We start from the raw sequence: 23268 nt of genomic DNA on the forward strand, positions 1-23268 counted from the left end.
GGCCATATAAATTGTTGTCAAAAGTGAAACTGGATTGGAGCTAAAAACGCCCACAATGCTGAGGAACAAGTAGAATTTAAATGGGAGGCTCCTCCTAAAGTTTTTCCCGGCGTTAACCCAAGTGGAAAGAATAACCCACTTAGGGATACCCCCCTCCATAACTGCGTCCTGCGAAACAATTAACATTTTGTCTAAGGCAGTCTGCCCAGAGAACCACCTTAGTGCTCCTCACTGACAGCTATTGCATGCAGTTCTGACTCTTAACATAGAAGTTATGAAATATTTAACTTTAGCCAAAGGCTTACTTGAAAGTTTACCCTAGCCAGAAGTTCAAAGAGAAGTTACATGAGCAGAGTCAGCGCGAGAATTGCAAAAGCCTGGAAAAACCCTGTCCCATGCCCCACCCCCAGGGACTTCTTAAAAATTAGTAATTTTGAAGAGTAAAGTTGCTATAACGTGTTTCTACTTTTGAAGATGACTGAAACTCCTTTTTAAAAAAGTTTTACTCACTCAGTATAAATATATTCATGTAAGAAAATCAACAGCAGTAGATAATTCCCATTTAGTGTAAATGTATACAAATTTTCAAGCACAGCCTGTATAACACACTTTTAAATAGTGCAGTGTTTTATGATATTGTTCAAATATAAATTTTGTAGTAAGAAAAAAGTGTTATTTTCTATTTTCAACCTTTATTTTCTCCACCTCTCAGTATTTATGGGCCAAGGTGTCATAAGGTAAAGTTTGCAGCTCCTTCTTTCTTTAATATTGTGTATACTTCAAATTTGCTTTTTAAAAAATATAAATACCCTTTCTCCATTTCACAGATATATCAAATAGTACTATTTTGAATGCAACTCCATTAAAAATGATTGCAATACGGTTCAAGGCTATTTTCTTCGAAAGCCTGGGTTCACAGTACCTTCTCCAGTATCAATCTGCCCATTCAATCATATCCTCATGCCAGAGACCAGATCAAGTTTGTAATTAGCCTTAAAAGTATCACAATTCAGACAAGGTGCTTTTTGCATTGTTTTACTGAAACTGAAAAAGTATCTGTACCAAAATGTACACAATTTTGTAATAGTACAAAATGGTTTTTTAAAGACAAAATGTCAGTTACATTCACCAAAATGAACACTGAACAAACCATTTATTGCTAGCTCAGTGTTGCATTAAATAATAAAATCAAGCAGTTCAAATGCTGCATAAATAAGGAAATGGTAAATGTTGGACAACAATACTGTAGGGAGATGGACATTCACGATGCTATTTACAAGAAGCTACAGCACATACCTAGCAAGTAGTAGGTGTTGACTTGCATCAGCTTTATGAGCCCATACAGAAGAGTTAGACTTTATGTACTACAAACCAAAGGACCACAGTTTATACTGAACTTGCACAAAATAAGGAATGCTCACATTGTGTTCCAATGAGAGAATGCTAAGAACTCCAGCCCTGAAGTTTTCTAGCAATTTGAAACAGTGAGGCATCATTGCATGTGACAACACCTGAGGAGTGTCACCTACGTATCCCTGCTCCTCCTCTGCTTCGTGAAAGCCACACCTGGTTCTCCAGAATGCAGCTACTCTTGTCGCATTTATTTTATTCTTAATGTCATTTCAACAAGAAATGCAGTTAGGTTTAGCTGTCAAATAAGTTATTGTTTTTCAGAAACAGAAATATTAAATAAATTATCAGTAATAAAGAAATATAAATTTGTCATCTCTCTATAGCCATATATCTATTACTGCAGAGGTGTGCTCTATACTTATCATTAAGAAATGGTGTAAACATGTTTTTATATAAATCTCTTCCCATTAAGTGACCCTAATCGTTTAAGCTTTACCGAGGGTGTTGTCCGCCAGGAAGCTCTTCGGGGAAGGTCCTCATGAAGTGAATGGAAACTACGGTGCTCTTGCACAGACACCATTTCCAGGAATGCTGCCCAATAAATCGTATCTGGAAGATTTATTCACCTCAGTGCACGATAAACAAGGAATATTCTGAACAAAACCTTCAGCATTTGGACTCGGCAGTTTTATACCCTGAAACAAGGTCTCTACCGAGTTTATCCCCCTTAAATGATTGACATTTAAGAGCTGTATACAATAGTAAGTGAAGTACTTTTAAAGAGATTTCTATATACTATTGAGATTCTGTTACTAAAATCTTGCACTTAAATGTTTAAACAAAATTAAAATAGTAACTTTGGGAGATGCAATGGGACCACCCTAAAAATCTAAAAATTTGCGATCCTGTCCAGGAGAGAGAGAGAGAATGAATCAACCACATGGCAAGAGAAGCTGTGTGCCTGGTGATCTCTTTGTCCCAAAGGAACTGTGACTTGCATCTACGCTGGTTACTGCTGCCAATTCATATGCCAAACATATGATGTTCACCCAGAAAGATCACAAGAAACAATGCAAACAAAATAACCGAGTAGAATTAAAAATGATAAATAAGTAACGGAACCTGTATTTCATCTCAGTAGTTTACAAATCAAATTATTTTCAACCTCAAGGACAGAGACTGAGCCTTTTGAAGAGTTAGGTGGACTATGTGAAACCCCACCCTATAAACCATGTGACTCAGGAAAGCTAAAGTCCCATATTACAATTAAAACCATCTGAAGTATTTTCCATAGAAATATCTTTTTATGGCAGAGGAAAAGGATGCAACGTGGCATGTAAGAACAACATGGTCATTGATCCTTTCAAGTATCTTCCCAACAATTCACTGAACCGAAGATTATCTTTCTCCTCAATTCACAGATTATATGTTGTTTCTGTTGTCAATTTGCCACAGCAAAACTTTGCTTCATGTTCCTGTTAATGTTTAAACAGCTTTCTTGGTACATGTTCCTTGAAGATCCTGTAGATTTATTTTTGATCTGTATATAAAAAAGAATCAGAAAGAAAACCAAATTCAATTACATTTTCTGTCAGATTTCTATGTTTTGTTGGCTGGTAGGCTCACAAGATGGAATCAAGACAAGACTGTTCCCTTCTCACCTATTGTGGATCATGTGGCTTTTGACCAAATGCCCTGCAGCTAAAGCAGCCATTAGAGAGAGTTCTCCTGCCATTACTGTAGCACACACGATTTTGGCAAGCTGACGGGCATTTTCCCCAGGGTTGTCGAGACTTGCTCCTTGGACACCAAGCATCTATAAAAAGAGGATACAATATGTTTTCAGCAACCAGCAGAAATATGTTCCATACAAAAATGTTTCAGTCTTTGCCACCTTACAAGGAACAAGTTTTTCAAAATGTAAAAAATATGTAGTGTAATGTAAAGTCTTCTGACAGCTCAGTAATAACTTTACACATATAAGGTTTTGGGTTCAGTCCCTGGCATCTTCAGATAAAGGTGATCAGGTAAAAGGACCTCTGCATGAGAACCATAAAGTACTGCTGCCCATAAGAACAGACAATACTGGACTAAATGGGCCAATAGTCAGAACTGTCTATAAAAGCAGTTTGTATCACAAGGGATATAGAACTCCAATCAGTTTTAGACTAATGTATACATTACATGCTATGTCTTATAGAGTCAGAAAGATTCCTCAACACTTCTAGTAGGTACTGATCTAAAATGACAAACACGTTTCATATCAATATTTCTAATTTCTAACATGGCCCCATCTGTGGATACTTAAATCCAGAGGCTTAGAGCCATAGACTGACAAGACATATTTCTAAAAACTCAAGAAAAGCTCCAGGTTTGTAGAAACACCTGAACTCTAAGGGAAAAAATAACTGGGGGAGGGGAAGCACCTACACAGCTTTTTAACGTGTTCAGTAGCTGTTGCTATGCAACCACAACAGTATTGCCAGTGTTCAAGTCTTTGTTTCTTTCAGTAACAGGCAAAGGGAGGGGGCAGGGCCCCTTTTACAGCTATTTTGGCCTTTGAAGGAGGACTCATTGGGGCCAGGCCCAAAAGCAACTACTGGGTGACCTGCTACCACTTGACATGCATGACTCAGCCAGGCATGAATGCTTGCTACTGTTCAATAGAAACAACGCACCAAAGTCATTCTGGTGTAGTGATTAGAGTTTCAATTTAGGATCTGGGAGACCCAGGTTTGAATACCCATTCTGATGTGGCAGCTGATTCAGTGACTTTGGGCCAATCACACACAACTTATACTACCCCAAAGGATTGTTGTGAGGATAAAATGGAGGCTCTATCTGTTGCTCCATGGATCTTAAACTTCAACTCAGTCACCTACATATTATGGTATACTGGACACCACAGCACTTATTTAGTGAAGGACTAAGTCCACTATCTAAATGCTGGTGTAACTCTTGAGGATATGCTTTGGGCATGTCCAGTTATTCAGTCTTTCTGGGAGGAAGTTATTGCTCATTAATTTTGTATTAGAATACCCACTGATTTGGGGGGATGTTTATGTACAATTTATCCCAAGTCTCAGTATATTACAGAAGCAGGAAGGGTTACTTGGACAATCTAGTTACATTCCCCTTGATGCTTCCTACCTGCAAACAAGCCTGCTGTGGTAACAAGTTTGTTCCTCCACCCACAGTCCCAATTTCTATAGAAGGCATCGTGCAACTGATATACAAATCTTCATTGGTGGGACCAGTTGGTTCCATCAGTGTGATGCAGTTTGAGCTGCCAACATTCTGTGCTGCATCCTAGAAAACAGGAGAGATAATAATTAATATGTTTTCAGAGAAACTGCATCTATATTTTACTCACACACCTTCAAAAAACCGTACCTGTCCACATGCAATATAGATAGCTGTAACAATGTTCGCTGCATGAGCATTATAGCCACCTATGCTACCAGCCATTGCAGAGCCAATCAAATTCTTGTTTATGTTGACTTCAACCATTGCTTCTGTAGTGGTCTTCAATACCTAGAACACAAATCAGATTTTAATGTGCTATTCAAAAGCTGACGTAGACTTCTACAGTCCTAAAGAATAACTCAATCCATCTTTCAAATGTGAAGATAAATGGCTTGTAGCTGGAATATATGCAGAGGCAGATGAATCAGAGCTCAGAACTCTAGCCTGCAAGAGAAAAATCTATTAACTGACATCCCAGACAATGTCTGGGTTAAGTTACATGCAGTTACTGGTAAAGCTGTAAGAGGCAATACTCAGAATATGTATAGATGGCATCACATGCTGGATAGAATAGCCAAAACTATACCATCAGCCTCATTATACCAGGTTGTGTCCAATCACTAAGTCATTTTTGCTCAACATATTTAAACTTTTAGAAGAAACATCAAAGGACAAAACACAATGAGATCCAGGAATTACTGTTGGGTTATTTTCCAAAAGAGGGAAATTTTAATCTCTCATTAAGAATTTGCTTATTCCAGGTGGAAGACTGTTTAGTACAGTATGGGAAAAAAGACACATTACAAAGATATAGTTATATAAGGTGTGTGGTTTATTATGCTCAGGGACAAAAACTGCACACAGACTAAAGTGGGAAAGGAAACAATTTTTCCAAGAAAGATTTATTAAAAACTGGTGACCTTATATTCTGTACTGGAAGAAGACCAAATGGGATAAGAATGTAAGAGATGAAATTTTGCGCTATTTTACCTATAAAAATAGGTAAATTCAAATTTAGGGAGAGCCTATGGCTCAGTGAATGAGTCTCTGCTTTGCATGCAGAATGTCCCATATTCAATCCCCAGCATCACCCGTTTGAAGGACTAGGCAGTAGGTAATGTGAAAGACCTCTTCCCGAGACCTGGAGAGTCACTGCCAGTCTGAGCAGACAATACTGACCTTGAGAGAATGATGGTCTGATTCAGTGTAAGGCAGCTTTGTATGTGCTTTTGTCCCCCACCCCGACACACAAATTTTTAAAACTAATAGCACAATGATGCTTCTCTAGATCAGTGTTTTCTGAAAAAATCTCATGGTGCAATTTTTGTACCTCAGGTAAGGTTTTGATATTCTGAGATAAAATACAACCCAACTGAAAAAAATCAATAGTGAAATTATGAAATTATTTTATGCCTCAGGCACTTTTTTATAATAAAAAGTTACAAGTGGTTTATTTGGGGTCACTGAAGGCAACTAAAGTGATACAGGCTTGCCAAAATGGATGCCACACAGATGTCTTAATATTAGCCTCTTATATAGCCTGTTGCTGACATGAAGTTAGCTTCAGCTTAATGACAACCACTGAGGAATGTTGAAATCCCGAATTTATGAATTCCACAGTCCCATGTCCAAGCCTGTGAGTGAACCTCTCTCTGACAATGGAAACCATAAGTAAAGAAAAATGTGGAGTGTACATAAAGGGGAACTATGATAATTTAAGAGAGAATGCAGTATAATTAATCAACATGTTTGCTCAACATCAGATCCTTACCTCTCTAACAACATTTGTGGGAATGACAGCTTCACAGACAACAGACTTCCCTCTTCCCTCTATCCAGTTAATGGCAGCTGGCTTTTTATCTGTACAGTAGTTGCCACTAATAGCTAGGATTTGGAGGTCAGGAAACTCTTCTTGTAGCCTTGCAAGTGCCTTTTCAGTACCCTATTTGAGGAAGGGGAAGAGGTGTGTTACTGTACTGTCTGATCTCTTCCTAATAGAACATGAGGGAACTTAAGACTGTAGGAAATGAGCACAGGAGAAAGAATTATGTATTACATTCCACTGAGCTTTAACTTTGAAACTCCAGAGACATCACCACAAAAACTCTCGCTTAGTGCTGTTAACCTTTTCTACAAGTGCATCAACCAGTAACATTTTGTGACAGTATTTGCCTATAAGAATGTTGTGGACGGAATGTTTTGTCAGGATAGAATATTTGACAGGACAGAAACAAAGCTTTACTTAATTCACAGCCAGTACCATCCCATCCCACAAGACTGAATTTTGGTAAATTTCATTGTGAACATATATCCCCATTGGTCTTTGGTGCAAATTACTTTTATGTTCATGTAAAAAATGGGGGTGGACACTCAGATTTCTTTTACAGTGAATATGAAATAGTTTTCTTTTAAACACCTACTTAGAAAGGGTAAATGTTTAGAGGGCCCAACTTAATTTCCCTTCCAAGAGAACAATCTTGCCCCATTTTTAAAATGGGGAATTGAATAAAACATGAAATAATTTGCTCCAGGGAACTCTGCGAGTCTATATGCTGGTATCCCAGAGACATCCCACTAAACTGGACTGCAAAGCTATTTTTTACTTTGCAAATAAACTTAAGTCACACAAATGTGAGAACACATATGCATGTGAAGAGAAATACTATTCCTCCCTCGACCCCATTTTAAAACCAACATGTGTTTAAGTGCAAATTCCAGAACTTACTTTTGATATCATGTTCATTCCCATTGCATCACCAGTTCTAGACTGGAAGCGAATATAAAGGTTGCGGCCAGCCAAACTGATATGTAGTCTCTGTAGACGAGCAAACCTAAGAAGGATTTTAATTGGATTAATTTATGCTTTCTCCGAATTTATTTGTGTACTGCTTCTGACAGCTTTTCAGCCAAAATGTCAATTACTACACTGTACTAACCTGCTTGTGCTATCAAATGCTTCTTTGACTATCTTAAACCCTCCTGGTGTTTCAAGCCATGCCTTCACTTCTGCACACTGGCAGGCAGTAGGCAGTCGTACAACTGGCCCTCGCGTCATTCCATCTGCCAGAACACGGCTACTGGCGCCTCCCCCAAGCTGCATTCAAAACACAAAAAAGATTTTGGAACAGACAAGCTAAATAAACTTCTCAGAGTCAAGCAGTAACTATTTAAGCAGAGTCCCACCAACCCTGCTTCTGTGACTGACACTTACACATATTGCTCTGCACCCTCTGTTTGTGCTTGCCACTAGACAGCCCTCTGTTGTGGCCATTGGAACTTGAAACTCTTTCTTGTCCAGAAGAAGGGGCCCAGCTACTCCAACAGGGACTGGCATGTACCCAATCACATTTTCACAGCAGGCACCCATTACCTTAACAAAGAAAGTGGACACAACTATTACAAGTAGTAACCTCAATACTATTTTATACTAAGAGATACCTTCATGACCACTAAGTCAGAGGCATTTACTTCAAACTATTAGGAAACATAATAAGCATGTGACCCAGGTTTAGAGTACTTGGTATGGAATGTGATACATTATTCTGCTCTTTTTACTCAACTGTCAAATGGTGTGCCAAGAAAAGCTCATTAGACTACTACATAATTAGTTTATATTTTTAAAAAATGCATTATTGGGATCCTCTTGTTGCAGAAACCTGTTCTTTCAGAAGTTAGAACAATAGAATTTCTTGGTTACTGCCCTAGAACAAGGTACCCCCTCCCTCAGAAGGTACACTCCTTATTCAGGGGCCTTTTGGAAGAGCTTCAGTATGTTTTTTTTCCTGAAAGACCCCTGAAAGTAGTTGATGGGATAATTGTCCTATCTGGAGTTTAAAATCTGAATCCATTTTATGGACGGTATTGTCTTTTAAAATCTAATTGTATTTTTGGTGTTTTACTCTAACGGGAGCATGCAGGAGATAAACTGTTCCACACATGCTGTATTCTGACATACCCAGTTTATTACAATGGGTATTTTCCTTACACCTATCGTGTTTCTGATCACAGCAGCGATTAGATACATGCCAGACTATAGGATTAAGATCTGAGAGGCCCAGATTCAAATCCACACACTTGTCATGAATCTTGCTAGGTAAATTTGGATCAATCATGCACTCTCAGCCTAACCTACCTCACAGGTTGTGGGTGAGGATAAAAATAGAGAGAACAATGTATGCTAGCCTGGACTCCTTGGAGGAAGAGCAGACTAGTGGGGCATGACAGAAAAACTGGACAGAAGATATCAGCTGCCTGGCCTAGCTACAACCGGCAACAATGATTACTCTCCTGTTTAGTGATCATAGTAAAAATAAGTCATGAGAAGAAATCCCTTAATATAAAATGCATAACAACCTTCTCAGTTTTCGTCAAATCAAGGCTCAAGTGTATTTTGGTGAGAGAGACTCCTATCTCAGAGCCAAACTACATGAGACGCCAGACACATATTCTTCATGTGTTGGGTCCTGCAAGGTTCCCAGGGTAGCCTTACAAAGAACAACTGCTGGATGCGATTCTCTGCTGGGGGAGGGGAAAGCGATCTTTCGAAAAAGCCTCAGCTCAGCTCAGTGAGAGAGAGAGAGAGAGAGAACGAACGAACGGTGGTTCAATCAACAGAGCTCTACATAAGTTTTTAATATGCAAGATAAATTTATACCATGATTTAAAACTTTAAAGGAATACACTTGCATTTTCTAATCCAACTTAGGTTATATAAGAGCAATGAAGCAGACCAATCGAAATATGAGTAAATCAATCACATTTCCACACAATTCATGGGCATATGATTATTTGAAACAAGTAAGTTTTATATAGAACTGAAGTGCACAGTCACTACGTATGCTGGGAAGAAAAGCTAGAAACAGAAAAGAAATGCCATGAAACTGCTAAAACTCTAAAGAGGAATCAAAACCCGAAGGCAACACCATCGTCATTAATTGTTAGATGTTCACCATTAATTTGATCTGATGTTCTGCTGCAAACCTATTAATTCTCACTGATAAAACTCGGTTCAGAATTATTTGAATCAAGATTTTTCTTCACTTTAGGAATCCTGTATTCAAAGTGTGCATACTTAGCATACTTGAACTCACCAAAGAATAATTGTAGTGTTTGTAAGGAAGATACTGTAGAGAAGAAGGTTCAGGAAGCTTCTGAGATAACATTTGCCTACGAATTGAGACACCACGTTCCTGAGTTTCCATCAGAGTTTCTAGCTTGTATGCAGGAACATGCTTTGCATTGACTAAGCTGATGACTTCAGCATCAGTAAGTAATTTTGCACCCATCTATGAAAAAATACATCTGTTACTTTATAATTTATAGTATTTATGAGTTGCTACTCTGCCCAAAAGGCACTTGAGGTGTTAAACAACATTAAATCAATGTAACAATTAAGCAGCACAGTCAAGATCAATTAAAAAATAACATCCAACAAAATAATAGGCCTACTAGTGTCTACAATATTAATAGCATCTATAATATTTATGATTTTAAGTAACAATAAAGGAAATTCCAAACTAAGACTATACAACTTGCTAGCAAAACCTACCAGAGAAGGAGACAAGCAAGCCTTCTTGGGTCAAGAGAATTCCACACTGAAGGTACCTTTGTAAGACAGACTGACTCTTTGCCCTTACAGATTTAACTCAGTAAAGACAGAACCTAGGCCACAAATTCAGATATCCGTGGACAGGAAAGAACAGCTATCCTCCATATTTATTCTCATGCCTGTGCAGAGCCATCTGAAATCTTCTACAGCTAAGATTTTATGCAGTCCCAGGCAAAGGGTGCAAGCACCATATTTAGAGAAGTAGAGTTTCCTGTTCAGTTATTACCTAGAATAATACAGCAGGACAAACACACCTGTTTCAGGAAAAGTGGATAGGCTGGATCACAGTACAAATGACCACTTGAAGAACATCAGTTACAGGCAACTAGTCCATTATTTCTTTGTGGCTTTTGTGCAGGTGCATTATTTCTTGTGTGGCTTTTTGTGCAGGTATTTACTCTGTCCCTAAAACCATAGCACAATGCTTGACAAAAGATGGTTTTTGTGAGAGTTCCTCTGGCCAGGTGGAGTACATTCAAAAACCAAGGCTGTTCAGGCCAACATGTAGGCAGCAAGATGCAAGTCACTCTCTTGAATTATTTTGTTGACTGTACTTGTTTTGATGACTGTTTTTGTGCTAATAGAATTGGGAGGAGGAGCATATAGAGCATCACCCTATTCTTGCTCTGCTATATAACTTGTGATACTGGGCTAGTGAGGCAAACATGCTTCAGGCCAACTCCAGCAACTGAAAACTGGCTTACGGCAATTCCATTTCAGTGATTGTGTGTGTCCCACTTCTTCCTTCTGACTGAAGAAATCCATTAGTGTGTGCCCTAGACATTTATCTTGATTGGTGTTATGTGATGCAGTATGCATCTTTCCCATACTTGGTTCAAGAGACGGCAATGTCCTGAAACCGAATCCCACCCTGTTTAAATATAATTCGCAGCTACTTGAATAACTTTGCCCCTGCAGGAAGGGAAGGAAAGCATTCAGGGATGTATAAATTGCTAGAATCTCCAATATGAACCACTGAGACCAGCCTTGGCAGACTGTCTTCCTGCCACAATCAGCATCCATCCATCAATTAGAGGCGTTCATGGGAAGGATTCATTGAGATATGAGGGCAATTGAACTCCCTATGGTAGGATTGTGGAAATGTGTCCAGCACATTTCCTGAGGGGACATCAGGAGGGGAGAACTGCAGGCAGACACAGACCCCTGGATCGGGGACTAAAAAGGTCAGGTTATGGACTAATGCTACAGGATTCTCATTCTGAGTCTACAAAATGGGACAGCAAAGAAATCGCTACTCTCAGTCCAATAATCACTGAACCTGGAGGACTATATGACAACAAAGGCAGAAGAATACGGATGTGAGACAAATGAGAGCATCATCCCTGTCAGTGTGTAAAAATACTTGGGCATGTTAAAGACTCCAGTGCTGCAGCTGTAAGCTGAATGTACCTTGCTGAATACTGATAAGATTTGGGAGGGTTGACTTGCTGGCCCATATCTACAAGGTAGTGTTATGAAGCACAGTAGTGAGTTGCAGGTGTCCCACAGAAGAAGCCAAAAGCCAATACTGGGGAATATCAACCTTCTCTGAACAGCTATTACCCCCATGTACTATGTAAAAACTCCGTGGGCACTGGATATCCCAAAAGGAAGGATCTTGTATTAATACTGAGCTGTCATGTATCTACACAGCCCACAAGTACTGAGAAGAAATGCTAAGTATGAAGATGAGCATTGCAATATCACACACTAGTTAAAGAAGGAAATCACCTTCTTGGCGATTAACTCCTCAGAGATCAGGATCAAATAGGTTCTCATATTCAAAGGGAGATCCTACATAATTTCTGGGCTGTATCTTCCAGTTGGCTTTCCTAAAATGGGCACATTTACTTGTGCATCTGGGGACTGATCTGTTTGCTGAGGTCATCCTGGATACCATGCTTGTAGGAACCAACTGTTTCAGTGACAATTGCCTCATGAAGTCTTTGTGATGGTTAACATTAACATTAAGGATGGTACCATAAGCTATCAAGATGACACACTTTCTTTAGGCTCTTTAGATTAGATTTGTCCTTCTTCATCCTAGGTTTTGCAGGGGAATGAGTTTGACATCTCCATTTTGAAGACAAAGTTTCCTAGTTTGGTTATTTGCTTTGGAGCCAAAAATCCAGAGCCCAGAGAGTTAGAAGTCATCAATGAGCTTGTAGAGAGAGATACTGAACAGGTGGTGGCAAGAGTTGAAGGGAACTGATCCATAGCATCTGATGCCAATAAGAAACTCTCCCAAAGAGCAATCCTAAGGCTCATATAAATTGGTTATGACATGCCTGTCTGAGTTGCTGGAAAGGAGAACAGAACTTCATTTTAGAGGAGACAGCAATCACAGCTGCCTTGGAAAAATGTTGCCTTCATGCTACAAATACTTTTTAAAGGATGATCTGCTACAATTTAGATGTGGGGGCCAGCTACAGAGATGAACTTAGCCACAAGATAGCTAAGTAGGAAAACTGTACTTTTTTACTAGCTCTGACTACACAAAATGGGAGAAGTTCCCAGTAGTACCACTATTGTGGAGGATTGAAAGAGAACTGAGCTGAAAAGTTTGTTCCAGTATTCTAAGCATAAATGCTGGTACCCTCCGCTCTCAGTAGGTGGAGCTGGTGCCTAAAATCTTTAGATTCTAAAATGGTACTCTGCCCAGATGTAACACCTCAAAGAATGCTTACACAGAGACTGCCAAAAATGAACAGTTACTTTAGAAAAGATCCCACTGATTTTGGGAAGGGTGGGAGACTTGTGTACTTGCATGTGTATAGATATATTTTCAATAAAAAGCACTTTGTATTGTTTGTATCCCAATGGTGATGAAGCTGTATAGCATAATCTTTGCATTCTGATTTAAATAAAATCAACTGCAACGAAGTTGTTACACACCAAGAATTTCAGCTTAACATTAATTAACATGGACTGGAAAATCAAGCAAAACATTCCTGAGATTAGGCTGCAAGTCATGTTCTCAAAAAATAAAACACAGACTAGCCACTGAGATATATTCTAGCAGATAAGCAAGGCATGAAAATTCTAAGTCATGAAACATACTAGAAACCTGTATAATTCTTTTCTTACCTCACTATTCTGAAGTATGTAAAGGCATTCTTCAAGAGAGCGTGGCTCTTTAGGTAATTCACCTTCAGGTTCTATTCGCTTGCTCACTGAGGAAGTTTCTCTGGGGGCACAATTGCCAACTACAAATGTGGCCTTGGTCGGTGACTCTGGTAGGAGAGGGTTTATGGCTCCATCTGCATAACATTAATCAAAATTAATTTTGGAGAAATACAACTTTTTTTCTTTCTACTTAAGCCCCAGAACTTCTATTTTTGTATTACAATTAAAAACACCAAAGAGCTGTTACCTTTTTGCCTTTTGACGACTGGAACCTCATCTAATTTTCTGGGCTCTGGAATATGTTTTAAAGGTAAAGACAGTTTTCTGCAGCAGTTTTCAGGAATATTTTTCTGGATCACTACAGGGGAGGATGTTATAGGATTCTTCAACGAGAGTGTAGATTCCATTTCTGTCTGTTCAAAGAAGATGTATTTGACAGCAAGCAGAAGAGCCAGGCCAAGGGTAATTACTTGCTCAATATCCATGCTGGCCATTCTAAAGGGAAAGTTTTAAGAGAATCACTCATGATTAGTTCATGTTGCCTTAATGAAGATCTTGTTAAGCCAAAGAAAAATGCAAATTTTTTTGCCTCCCCCCGCCACCCCACTTCAATGAAAGTATTTTGCTTGCATGTAACTACAATGCGATGCCAAACACTGAAATTATAATAGCACTCTAAATTACTAATCAAATTGCTGTGTCATGCTGAATTTTGTTCTTTTCAGCAGTGTAATAAGTTATCACAGAAACTATATGGATTAATGTGTATATAGGAAGAGCGGGCTTGTTGTAATCAGTTCCTATCAACCACCTAGCATGCTGCTGCATGCTGGGATTCTTGTAAAGAATGCAGGAAAAGTGGGACTTTTGTCTGATCCGGCAAGACACTTCTCATTTTCTTATCCACTTTCTATTTTCTTATCACTTAACAGATTTGTTGTGCCACGATACAGTTACTATGATGCAAAATATATACTGCATTTGTAAACTGAGAATGACTTGTAAAACCACAGGGATTCTAGTTTTTGCTTTTAAATGAAGAAGACTGTACAACTCATCAGGTGATATCCCTGGCCAATCCTCAACATTTCTGCTCCAAAATTAGAACAGACGCCATTTATCTCATTTTAAATTTTTTTATGAAGAGAGAAGAGCAGGCATTATTACACCAATGAATTACATATGCTGGAATTTTGCAAAAACAATATAAAGTGAAATACAACAGAGATAATGACAAATGCAATGGTATGATAGCAACACCATTTAAACGCACCTGGAAAGATAGAACTGCCACAGAGAAACATTAGGCTCAATTCTCTTATGTGTGGTTTCATCTAGTCCCACTGAAATTTCTGCTGTGCTGTTCTGAGCAGATGGTTCTGCTATCCAGCGACTGTGAGCATGTACAAGAACCAAACCTAGAGACTTCAATTTGAAACAGCCATTGTAATTAGTTCATACACCCAGCAATATGCATCAATATCTGAAGTACTAACATGCACAAAACTGAAGCTACGAACAAAGCTTAAAAATGGGAGCTGCCACTTTATGGTTACTTTCAATGTATGGTAATCTTTTATTATATAGACTGATTTTGGCAAGACACACTCATTACAAGATCAGCATTCATTTATTCTTTTTCCCCCCTGTCTGTCTGCAATTCACACACAATTGAACTGAGAATGTAGATAATTAAACAGCTCTCCTCTTACAGCAACAGAAAAGTTATGTTATTGACAGTATATGCTAAGAATAAGAGAAAATGGGGGGAACTTTTTTTTACAGCTTTAAGCTGAGAGGACCTGCTACTCTTCTCTCTGATCTGTATTCTTCACTTGGACTAAGTTGGCTATGCTTTGAATTTGCTATACTTGGGGAAACCTCAATCACTTTTCTTGACTGATGGTAACTAAAACTTCCGTTAAAAAAGCAAAAAAAAAAGTACCATAATCATTTTGACTCTCTGAGTTACGGGATTTGGTTTGTTTTCTTCCTCTTCCAGAACACGTGCAAAGTGACTAAGCTGCCATATGGGACGGCCTTCACGACTTTCCCGTGAAAGCTGCAGAAAAAGAAAAGAGATTTATTCAGCAATGTAGGGCTCTCCTGCACAGGCTATGCTCCACCATCATATTAAAAGCTAAACGGCATTCATGTCAGGACTATCTTTCAAAATGGAAACTATAAGTAGACATTCCAGTACAATTAGTTGTTAATGCTCTTGAGCATTCAATAATGCAATTTATATGCAGGGAAATATATTAAAAAATCATATGGATTTATCCATCTGTAAGAGTGTGATTCACAGCTGAACAGAAATTACACTATTTACATCTGACTTAACAGAAAGAAACTCTAATTTAAAATGCTGTTCATACAAAAAATACATTGTAACTTCAACCTCTAACAAAATTCCAGCAACTGGAGTATTTTGCTACTGTAACTATGCTACAATAATACAGAGTCTAACAAATGCAATATAAGTACTTTTTATCAAACTGGAGCATGTAACAAATTTGGGGTGGTGGAGGTGGTGGAGATGTTCATAACAGTCCTTCTGGAAGGACTCTAGGAGAAGCCTTTAAGAAAAACTATTCATAGCTAAGAAATTGGATGTCAGCAACATGAGAATGATACTCAGTTCTGTATCTTGCTATCCAAATCCCATGGTGATGCAGTAGAGGTTTTTAATTGCTGTCTGGCAGCTGTGGTCAAATGGCTGAAAATGAACAAATTGAAACTGAACCTAGACGAGATGAAAGTAAAGCTGGCTTGGAAGGTAGAGATTTTGAAGGACATCATACTCCCCACTTTCAATGGAGTTCAGTCAACCCTTGTAGACTTGGTTAAGAGGCTAGGGTTATACTAGATCCAGCACTACTGCTAGAAAAGTAAGTTAATGTAGCTGCCTGGAAGATGGCCCCTTACCTTGACAAGGCTGACCTCGCTACCTGGATCCACACTGTGGTAACATTGAAACTAGATTACAGTAATGTCTCCTCTAGAAGTCAACTCATAAACTCCAGTTGGTGTAGAATGACACAGCTTGGTTATTATCAGGAGCTAGGCGGAGCATGCATGTTACTCTCATCCTGCAGTCACTCTACTGGCTACCCATTAGTTGACTCAATTCAAAGTATTGACCATCACAGAGCATTTCATGGCCTTGGTCCCTCATATCTGCAGCACTGCTTCTCTCCCTATGCTCCTCCACAGCAACTTTGCTCATCTGAACAAGGCCTTCTGCAGTATCCACCCTGCAAATGGGCAAAATGAACAACTACATGCAGATGCACATTCTCTGAGTCCTGCACCTTACAGAATGGCCTGCCTGATGAGGACAGGAGGGCTCCCACTCTTCTCACCTTCCACAACCTATGCAAAACTGAATTATTCTGCATGGCTTCTTCTACACAGGTAGGATGGCTGTACTGTAAGGCAATGGGACTGCAGACTATACTACCATGTACTATCTGTTGCTCTAAGTATGTTCCTACTTGGTAGCTTTTGCTTTTTTAATTTGTCAGGTTTAATTGCTTATGCTGTTTCAGCATTGTTTCAGCTGTTTCAGCTTTCTACTTGCTTTCAAATCTCTGCGAATTTTCTGTAGACCTGGAGTTGGCACGCCACACAGTCTGCATTAGCTGACTCTTACATTTCTACATTCCTGATTCCTGGTCAGTTGGCACACCACACGGGAATCAGGGGAGTAGTGTCAATATGTTTCATCTGAGCACAATAAATCTCTCATCCTTCTCAGAGCACAATATTCCCATACGCTCTAAGTAATATTCTTACATGTCTTAAGGTTCACTGTGTTCATCTCACTATGCTTCATAGATAAGACAAAAGCATGATCACAGCGTATCTGCTTAGCTAGCTGTGACTGGTTTAGAATATGTAACTGTTGCTATAGACATATTTGGGCATTGCTCTTTTCCGGGACTTCCTGAAAGCTTCTCAATAAAACTCTCGCCTCCATATTGGAGGGTCAGACTTTGCATCTGGACCTCGGTCTCCTGTCTTCTCTACAATTTTCAGTTGCATACCCTATTGCATTGTTTATTAAATGTCCCCTGCTATTGATCATATTGATTTGCACTGTAATCTGCCCTGAGTCTCAGTGAGAAAGGCGGACTATAAATAACATAAATTAAAAAATGAATAAATGTTGCTGTGTAGATCTTGTTAGTTGAAGGTTTCCTGGATGTCAACATGACTACTGTAACTCTAGGAGGGTACCTGTGCTATTCCAGAGCCTCCATGCAGAGAGCTGGGGCCAGGCTGGATAGGGGTGTAAGAGAGGGTCCCAAAGGGAAATGTTGAGAGCTGGAGGGATGATCCAAGGAAATGCAACTAGTTTCAAGAACCATGGTCATTTTGACCAGTATGGAGTGATGACAATTACTTCTGCCCCTTCCCTGCAAATCCTGTTCAGCACTCTTGATACTGGATGCATGAAGGAGTCTGACTGTGATGGTATCATTGGTGGAATTGTCTCCTCCTTTCCCTACTGGCCTGGTTGGGATGGGGCTCTCAGTTGGCTTGGGGAGAAATCTTTGTTCCAGGAAGGCTTAGAATACCTGGAGCTTCTGGAGACACACTATCTGTAGGAGCTACTAAAGGAACAGTAAGAGCTCTATTGGATTTATTTTCTTCTCTTTTGGACGATGAAGGCATAGCCTTTTTTTCCTCCTCTGACTCAACCAATACCTCACCCAGGGCTGCATCCAGTTTTTCTACTTGGAAGAGAATGGAAGAGTGCTTATTTTTGGACAGGTAATCCACTTGCCAGTGTTTCAGATACAAATTACATCAAATCATAATGTTGGCTGTGTGGTATCTTTAGAACTGCATGGCATCCAATCAGGCATCAGCCATGAAGGCTGAAAATTTTCTGCAGCAGTAGCTTTAGTCTGACTGGGTCTGGGTTCAGATTCTGCAGGAACTTATTTATCCAAAAAACCTCTGCTTCTGGAGAGCTGAAAACAAAAGTGGCTGAGGCTAAACTGAGTATACGAGGCAGATTGGAAAGGGAGTTTGGGGAAAGTTTCTCCCCTCTTTGGAGTTAAGAAAAGACAGAAACTGCCAACTGGATTAAAAAGGGAAGAAGTGGCTGGACGTCCCTCTCACCTTCGAAAGAAAAAAGGGTGAAAGAAAGGGGGAGGGGTCTGGGAAATTTGGGTAATTAAATCTATTTACCTGTGTTAAACTGTGTTAAACAAGAAAAGAGTTTGGCTTATAATTTCTATACAGTATAAGCGTTTAGTCTAAAGCTTGTATTTGTTTCCATGAGTTTCCTCCAAATTGTGTGATACTGTGGTGTTATTAATGTTAACAATTAACAATAAAAGAATTATATACCGCCCTTCAGGACAACTTAATGCGCACTCAGAGCAGGCATATAATATGATTATTGCTTAGGTGTGATAGACGGTTTGAAAAGGTAATACAACAAGAACATATAAAAATAAGGAGGGTACATTAGCTGTACAGACAAAACTCAAAGTGTTAACAATAATATATACCACTAGAAGCTTCAAAATGAGTAAAATTACAAAACCAAAAACTTTTCCAGGGCAAGCAAAATCTATAGGGACGATGCTGATACAAGAAGCCTTAAAAGATCTTCAACAAAACTTACAACAGATGTTTGCAGTAAATATAGCACAGGTGCAGAATAGTATTGCACAAGTATCAGAACAGATTAAGAGCTAAAGGGAAAAGTGGATGAATCCCAGGAACAACTGAAAGAAAACAAGCAAGATAAGCCCAATTTGGCATGTTTAATCCCCAAAGTAGATGAAAGAATGGATACAATAAATCAAAAGGTGGAGATTAGACAGAGAACTTTAGAAGAAGTCATAATGAAACAAAATATAACAGGAAATAAAGAGGGAGTACTGAGGGACATACCATTTGAGGTGACTGCACCAATATTGAAAAAAGGAAATGGAGAATTTCCAAAAGAAACAGACATTCCCTATACAGTGAACCCAAACTGTAAAAGGAAGATTAAACTGCCAAGAGGGGTACATGTGAGATTTACAAAGAAAAGGATAAGAGAAATAACATTGAGGGAAATGAGAGATAAAATTGCAAATACAAAAGGGAATGAGGTGAAGATATTCAAGGAGATACTCTGGAGTACGAGGCAGAAAAGAAGAGAATATTACTTCCTCTCCTCATTACTGAATGATTATGCAATTACTTAAAAAGAAAAAATAGACACAATTGGAAATGAAGGTGGACCCCACCCCACCGATGAATTGAATGGAAATATAAAATAAGAATTTAAATATATTTAAGTAAGATAGGAACCAAAATAACAAGCAAAGGAAAGAAGTACTAGAACTAAATAAAGTAGGCTTATAGTAACAATAGGTTGATAGTAATGAAAGGTGACTGAATGGTGGAGATGGACTGAAATATACTGCATAAATATGTATTAATGATGTAAGATCTGATCGATCAGATGCTAGATTAAGCTGTAATTAAAATCAATAAATATGTATTAACTATGTAAGATTTGATCAACCAGGTACTAGATTAAGCTGGAATTAAAATTAATAAAATATATTGACAGAACTGGATACACTAACAGAATAAATAAAAGGAAAAAATAAAATAGACATAAGTGGAAATGAAGATGGACTCTGTTCTACAGATGGATGGAACGAAAATACAAAATAAGTATTTAAATATGACTTAGCAGGACACAAACTGATAGAATGAGAAAGGAAAATGAGTATTAGAACTAAACAAAGTAGACCTACAGCAATAATAGGAGGATAGCAGTGAAAAGAATATATAACTATGATTGTATAGAAGAGATGGACTGAAATGTATGGTATTTACATGTAAAAGCTTGAGTAATCTGTTATTAGTTTAAGTTGTAATGAAAACTAATAAAAATATATTGGGGGAAAAAATCTTTGGAGGTAGGAAAAAGGGGAGCCAGATTCCTGGGAACACTGCACCTCCCCATCCCTTTGCTGCTTACTCACTGAGTTAGAAAGCTCACTGCCTCCAGTAATGATGAGCTTCAAGGCCTCAAAGGTACTCTGGCCTGCTTGAGATATGCAGGAGGAAACTGGAGCATCCTTGTGCTCAAAAGGTGTTCTCTCTGTAGCTGCTATAGTGGAGGTCTTGGGGCAGGGGGAGATCCTAGAGGACTTTTTGATGGTGGGGCACCAGCATTTACCTTGACCTGGGAAGCTGGTCTGGACAGGGGAACTGCTGAAGAAGCCATGGTCATTCCCTCAACCTGAAGAGTTGGTGCAGGCATGTTATCTGTTCTAGAAGTGGAAACTGTGGCAGCCAGGAGCTCAGCCAACATTTCCCACCTCTGACAGAGCATCCTTGTAGAACACACTGAAGATGCACTGGGGTGGGCAGCTGCCATGCCCGATGACTTTTTGGAGTGTTTTGGCATCTTGTTGTTCGTCACTCCTTGCTACACCTAGGTGCATCCATCTACCTTGTCCTTGCTCTCTAAGGCTTTTTGTTTGTCTTTTGAAAAGCTATGGAAGTTGATCCAATGCAGAGCAAGGCAGGACATGAGCTGGGGCTCACACCAGTACTGCAAAATCATTTGCACAGCCCTGCCTGCAGAGTGAGCAGCAGGCATAACCCATTTCAGGATATTTTCCTCCACTGATGGAGAAAGAGTGACTACAATGGAAACTAGAATTACTCTTTGAAAAAAGTATACGGGTTGATCCAACATTTCTGCAAATAGAGTGAATTGGGAGGCACAATGGGAACTGAACTAAGGAAAAAAGGAGCAAAGATCTATTCTACCAACCTACTCTATTTAGAGAAGGGCTGAATACAATCCAGCTTGTTCAAAATAAAGCATAAGCATTAGCAATGATGGGAAGAAAGCCAGTAGAAGTTCTCCCAACACAAGCATAATTGAGCACCCACATGTCATGCATAGCTTCCATTCATTTAAATGGGCCTTCAAGAGTAATTTTCCAAATGGCTACATATATACCATGAATAATGTTGAAATGATCTCACCTCCAACACCAAGGACACACAGGCAGGAAAGAAGGTCATGAAGACAAAGTAGTTGGCAAGAACAGACAAACAACCAAAACAGCACATGATTTCAAGCTGTCTCACTCCTGTTAGGGAGACAAATATTCAACCATTAGAATCCCAAACTTTAACTACTACAAAAGTCATACGGATATGCCGCCTGTTTCTAGAAATACTGTTTCTTCCTCTTGTGGCGGGTAAAGTAAACACATTGTTTGCCACAATGGAATAATGTGATCCAACATGACAGAGATCACAGAAAAAAGCACAAGTCTCTTGCTACTCTGATATAATAGTTTTTTCCTAAGAGCTATGCTACAAGTGATGCCAGACATGTGTTTTTAATGTATTGGGGATACAATGTTATCTGAGAACTGTAGTTGAAAACAGAGTTATGTCCCTTGTGCAGGGAGGCAAGGGAGGGGAAGAGCTTTTCAAATACAGTTTTCAAAGACAGAGCCATGCAAGATTGATGGGAGAGAGGAACGTTACAATCGTTTTCTTGCAACCTCAACGGAGAGATGAACTATCAGCTCCCACCCTCACCATGTTAGGGACAGGGTCCTGTATTCCTCTGCTGAGGTCAGAATAAAACAATTGTAAAGTTTCTCACTCCCAGTGAACCCACACAGCTCTATCTTTGAAAAGCTCTTCCCCTACCTTGCCTCCCCGCGCTAGGGACATAATGCTGTTTTCAGCAACAATTCCCAGGTAACATTACATCCCCGACACACTAAAAAAAACACGTCTGGTGTCGCTTGTAGTTTAACTCTAAATTACTGGCACACAACCATAATCCAGCTGATTTGGGGCAGTGTAGAAAAGAACAAACTCTCAGAACAGTGTTAATTTGTTTCAATACAGTGTAATCAGAGTTAGAGACTGCAGTGGTTTCTTTCCCCATAGTCATATATGCTCTGCCTGCCTCACAGACTACTGTTGTTTGTGCAAACATTTTTGTTAAACCGATCAAGTAACTACAATTTGAACCTTGGAAAGCTTTAGGTCAGTCTTCCAAACAAGACAAGTTTTGCCAAGTGCCTACTTCCCTCCTGATATTGCCCAGGTAATCAGAAGGTAAACAGAGTTGGATTTTTCCTTTCTGGCAATCTATTTGCCATGAACCAGGGTATGTATGTGGGATTTGGATTAGTGAAAATGCATGGACTGATCTGCAAGGCAGGTTAATCTTGTAATTCTCAAAGGTCCATTTTACAGGTACAATTTTCCAGAGAAGGCAGACATGAAGGGAAGGACACACTTAGGGGTGTGCAATTTGGGTTTCTGATTTGAGATAAATACTTGAATCGGACCTGATTCACAAAGATTTGAGATTTCTGAATCGGGCCCAGCATGCTGGCCTCAATTTGGAAATGCCAAATCAAATCTTTTTGAAATGATTCAGGTCGCTTCAGAAAGCGGCGCTTTCAAGCCCTGTGGCTGGCTCCAGCTGACTGGCAGAGGTGGGGGGCTCCACCCGTCAGCTGAAGCCAGCTGTGGGGTATGAATTTAAAGTGCCCCTTTCAGGGCGCTTTCAAATCACCCGGCTGGCTCCAGCTGCCTGGCAGAGGAGGGGGTTCCTCCTCTGCCGGTCAGCTGAAGCCAAGTGCCCCCCATGGCTGGCTCCCTCTCATCCCTCTCTAATCAGGTGAAATAAGCGGCAGGGTAAGAAGTTTGTCAGCGTTGTCATGGCCCAGTCTGAGAGTGAGGTCTCCTCTGGAGGAGAGGAGCCTCGTGTAGCCAGCCAGGACTCCTCAGGAGAAGAGGAGCCCTGTGTAGCCAGCCCTAGCCCTGATTCAGCAGAAGCCAGCAATCAGGAGCAACAGCTGCTGGCTGATCAGAGCTTGCAGCCAGCAGCTGAGACACCAGCGCCCTCTAGCTCCTACACC

At 39.6% G+C, this 23268-nt stretch overlaps 1 protein-coding gene across 4 annotated transcripts in view; it reads right to left on the minus strand.

Annotated features, from left to right (window-relative positions):
• Window positions 1-1002: 1002 nt before the first annotated feature.
• HMGCR (3-hydroxy-3-methylglutaryl-CoA reductase) overlaps window positions 1003-23268 on the minus strand; it is a 42062-nt gene continuing 19796 nt past the window's right edge. For all 4 annotated transcript variants that reach the window (XM_054986981.1, XM_054986983.1, XM_054986982.1 and 1 more), the window contains 14 exons: window positions 21359-21465; window positions 15279-15395; window positions 14607-14758; window positions 13581-13828; window positions 13295-13467; window positions 9690-9884; window positions 7811-7969; window positions 7536-7693; window positions 7325-7430; window positions 6371-6541; window positions 4747-4887; window positions 4504-4662; window positions 3015-3169; window positions 1003-2893 (listed from right to left, as the gene is read on the minus strand). In XM_054986981.1, coding sequence (XP_054842956.1) covers window positions 2839-2893; window positions 3015-3169; window positions 4504-4662; window positions 4747-4887; window positions 6371-6541; window positions 7325-7430; window positions 7536-7693; window positions 7811-7969; window positions 9690-9884; window positions 13295-13467; window positions 13581-13828; window positions 14607-14758; window positions 15279-15395; window positions 21359-21465 — 2096 coding nt within the window. In that variant the 3' untranslated portion in view covers window positions 1003-2838. The remainder of the gene's footprint in view (window positions 2894-3014; window positions 3170-4503; window positions 4663-4746; window positions 4888-6370; window positions 6542-7324; window positions 7431-7535; window positions 7694-7810; window positions 7970-9689; window positions 9885-13294; window positions 13468-13580; window positions 13829-14606; window positions 14759-15278; window positions 15396-21358; window positions 21466-23268) is intronic.

Source organism: Eublepharis macularius, chromosome 8 (genome assembly GCF_028583425.1).
Source record: "Eublepharis macularius isolate TG4126 chromosome 8, MPM_Emac_v1.0, whole genome shotgun sequence".
Taxonomy (NCBI): Eukaryota; Metazoa; Chordata; class Lepidosauria; order Squamata; family Eublepharidae; genus Eublepharis; species Eublepharis macularius.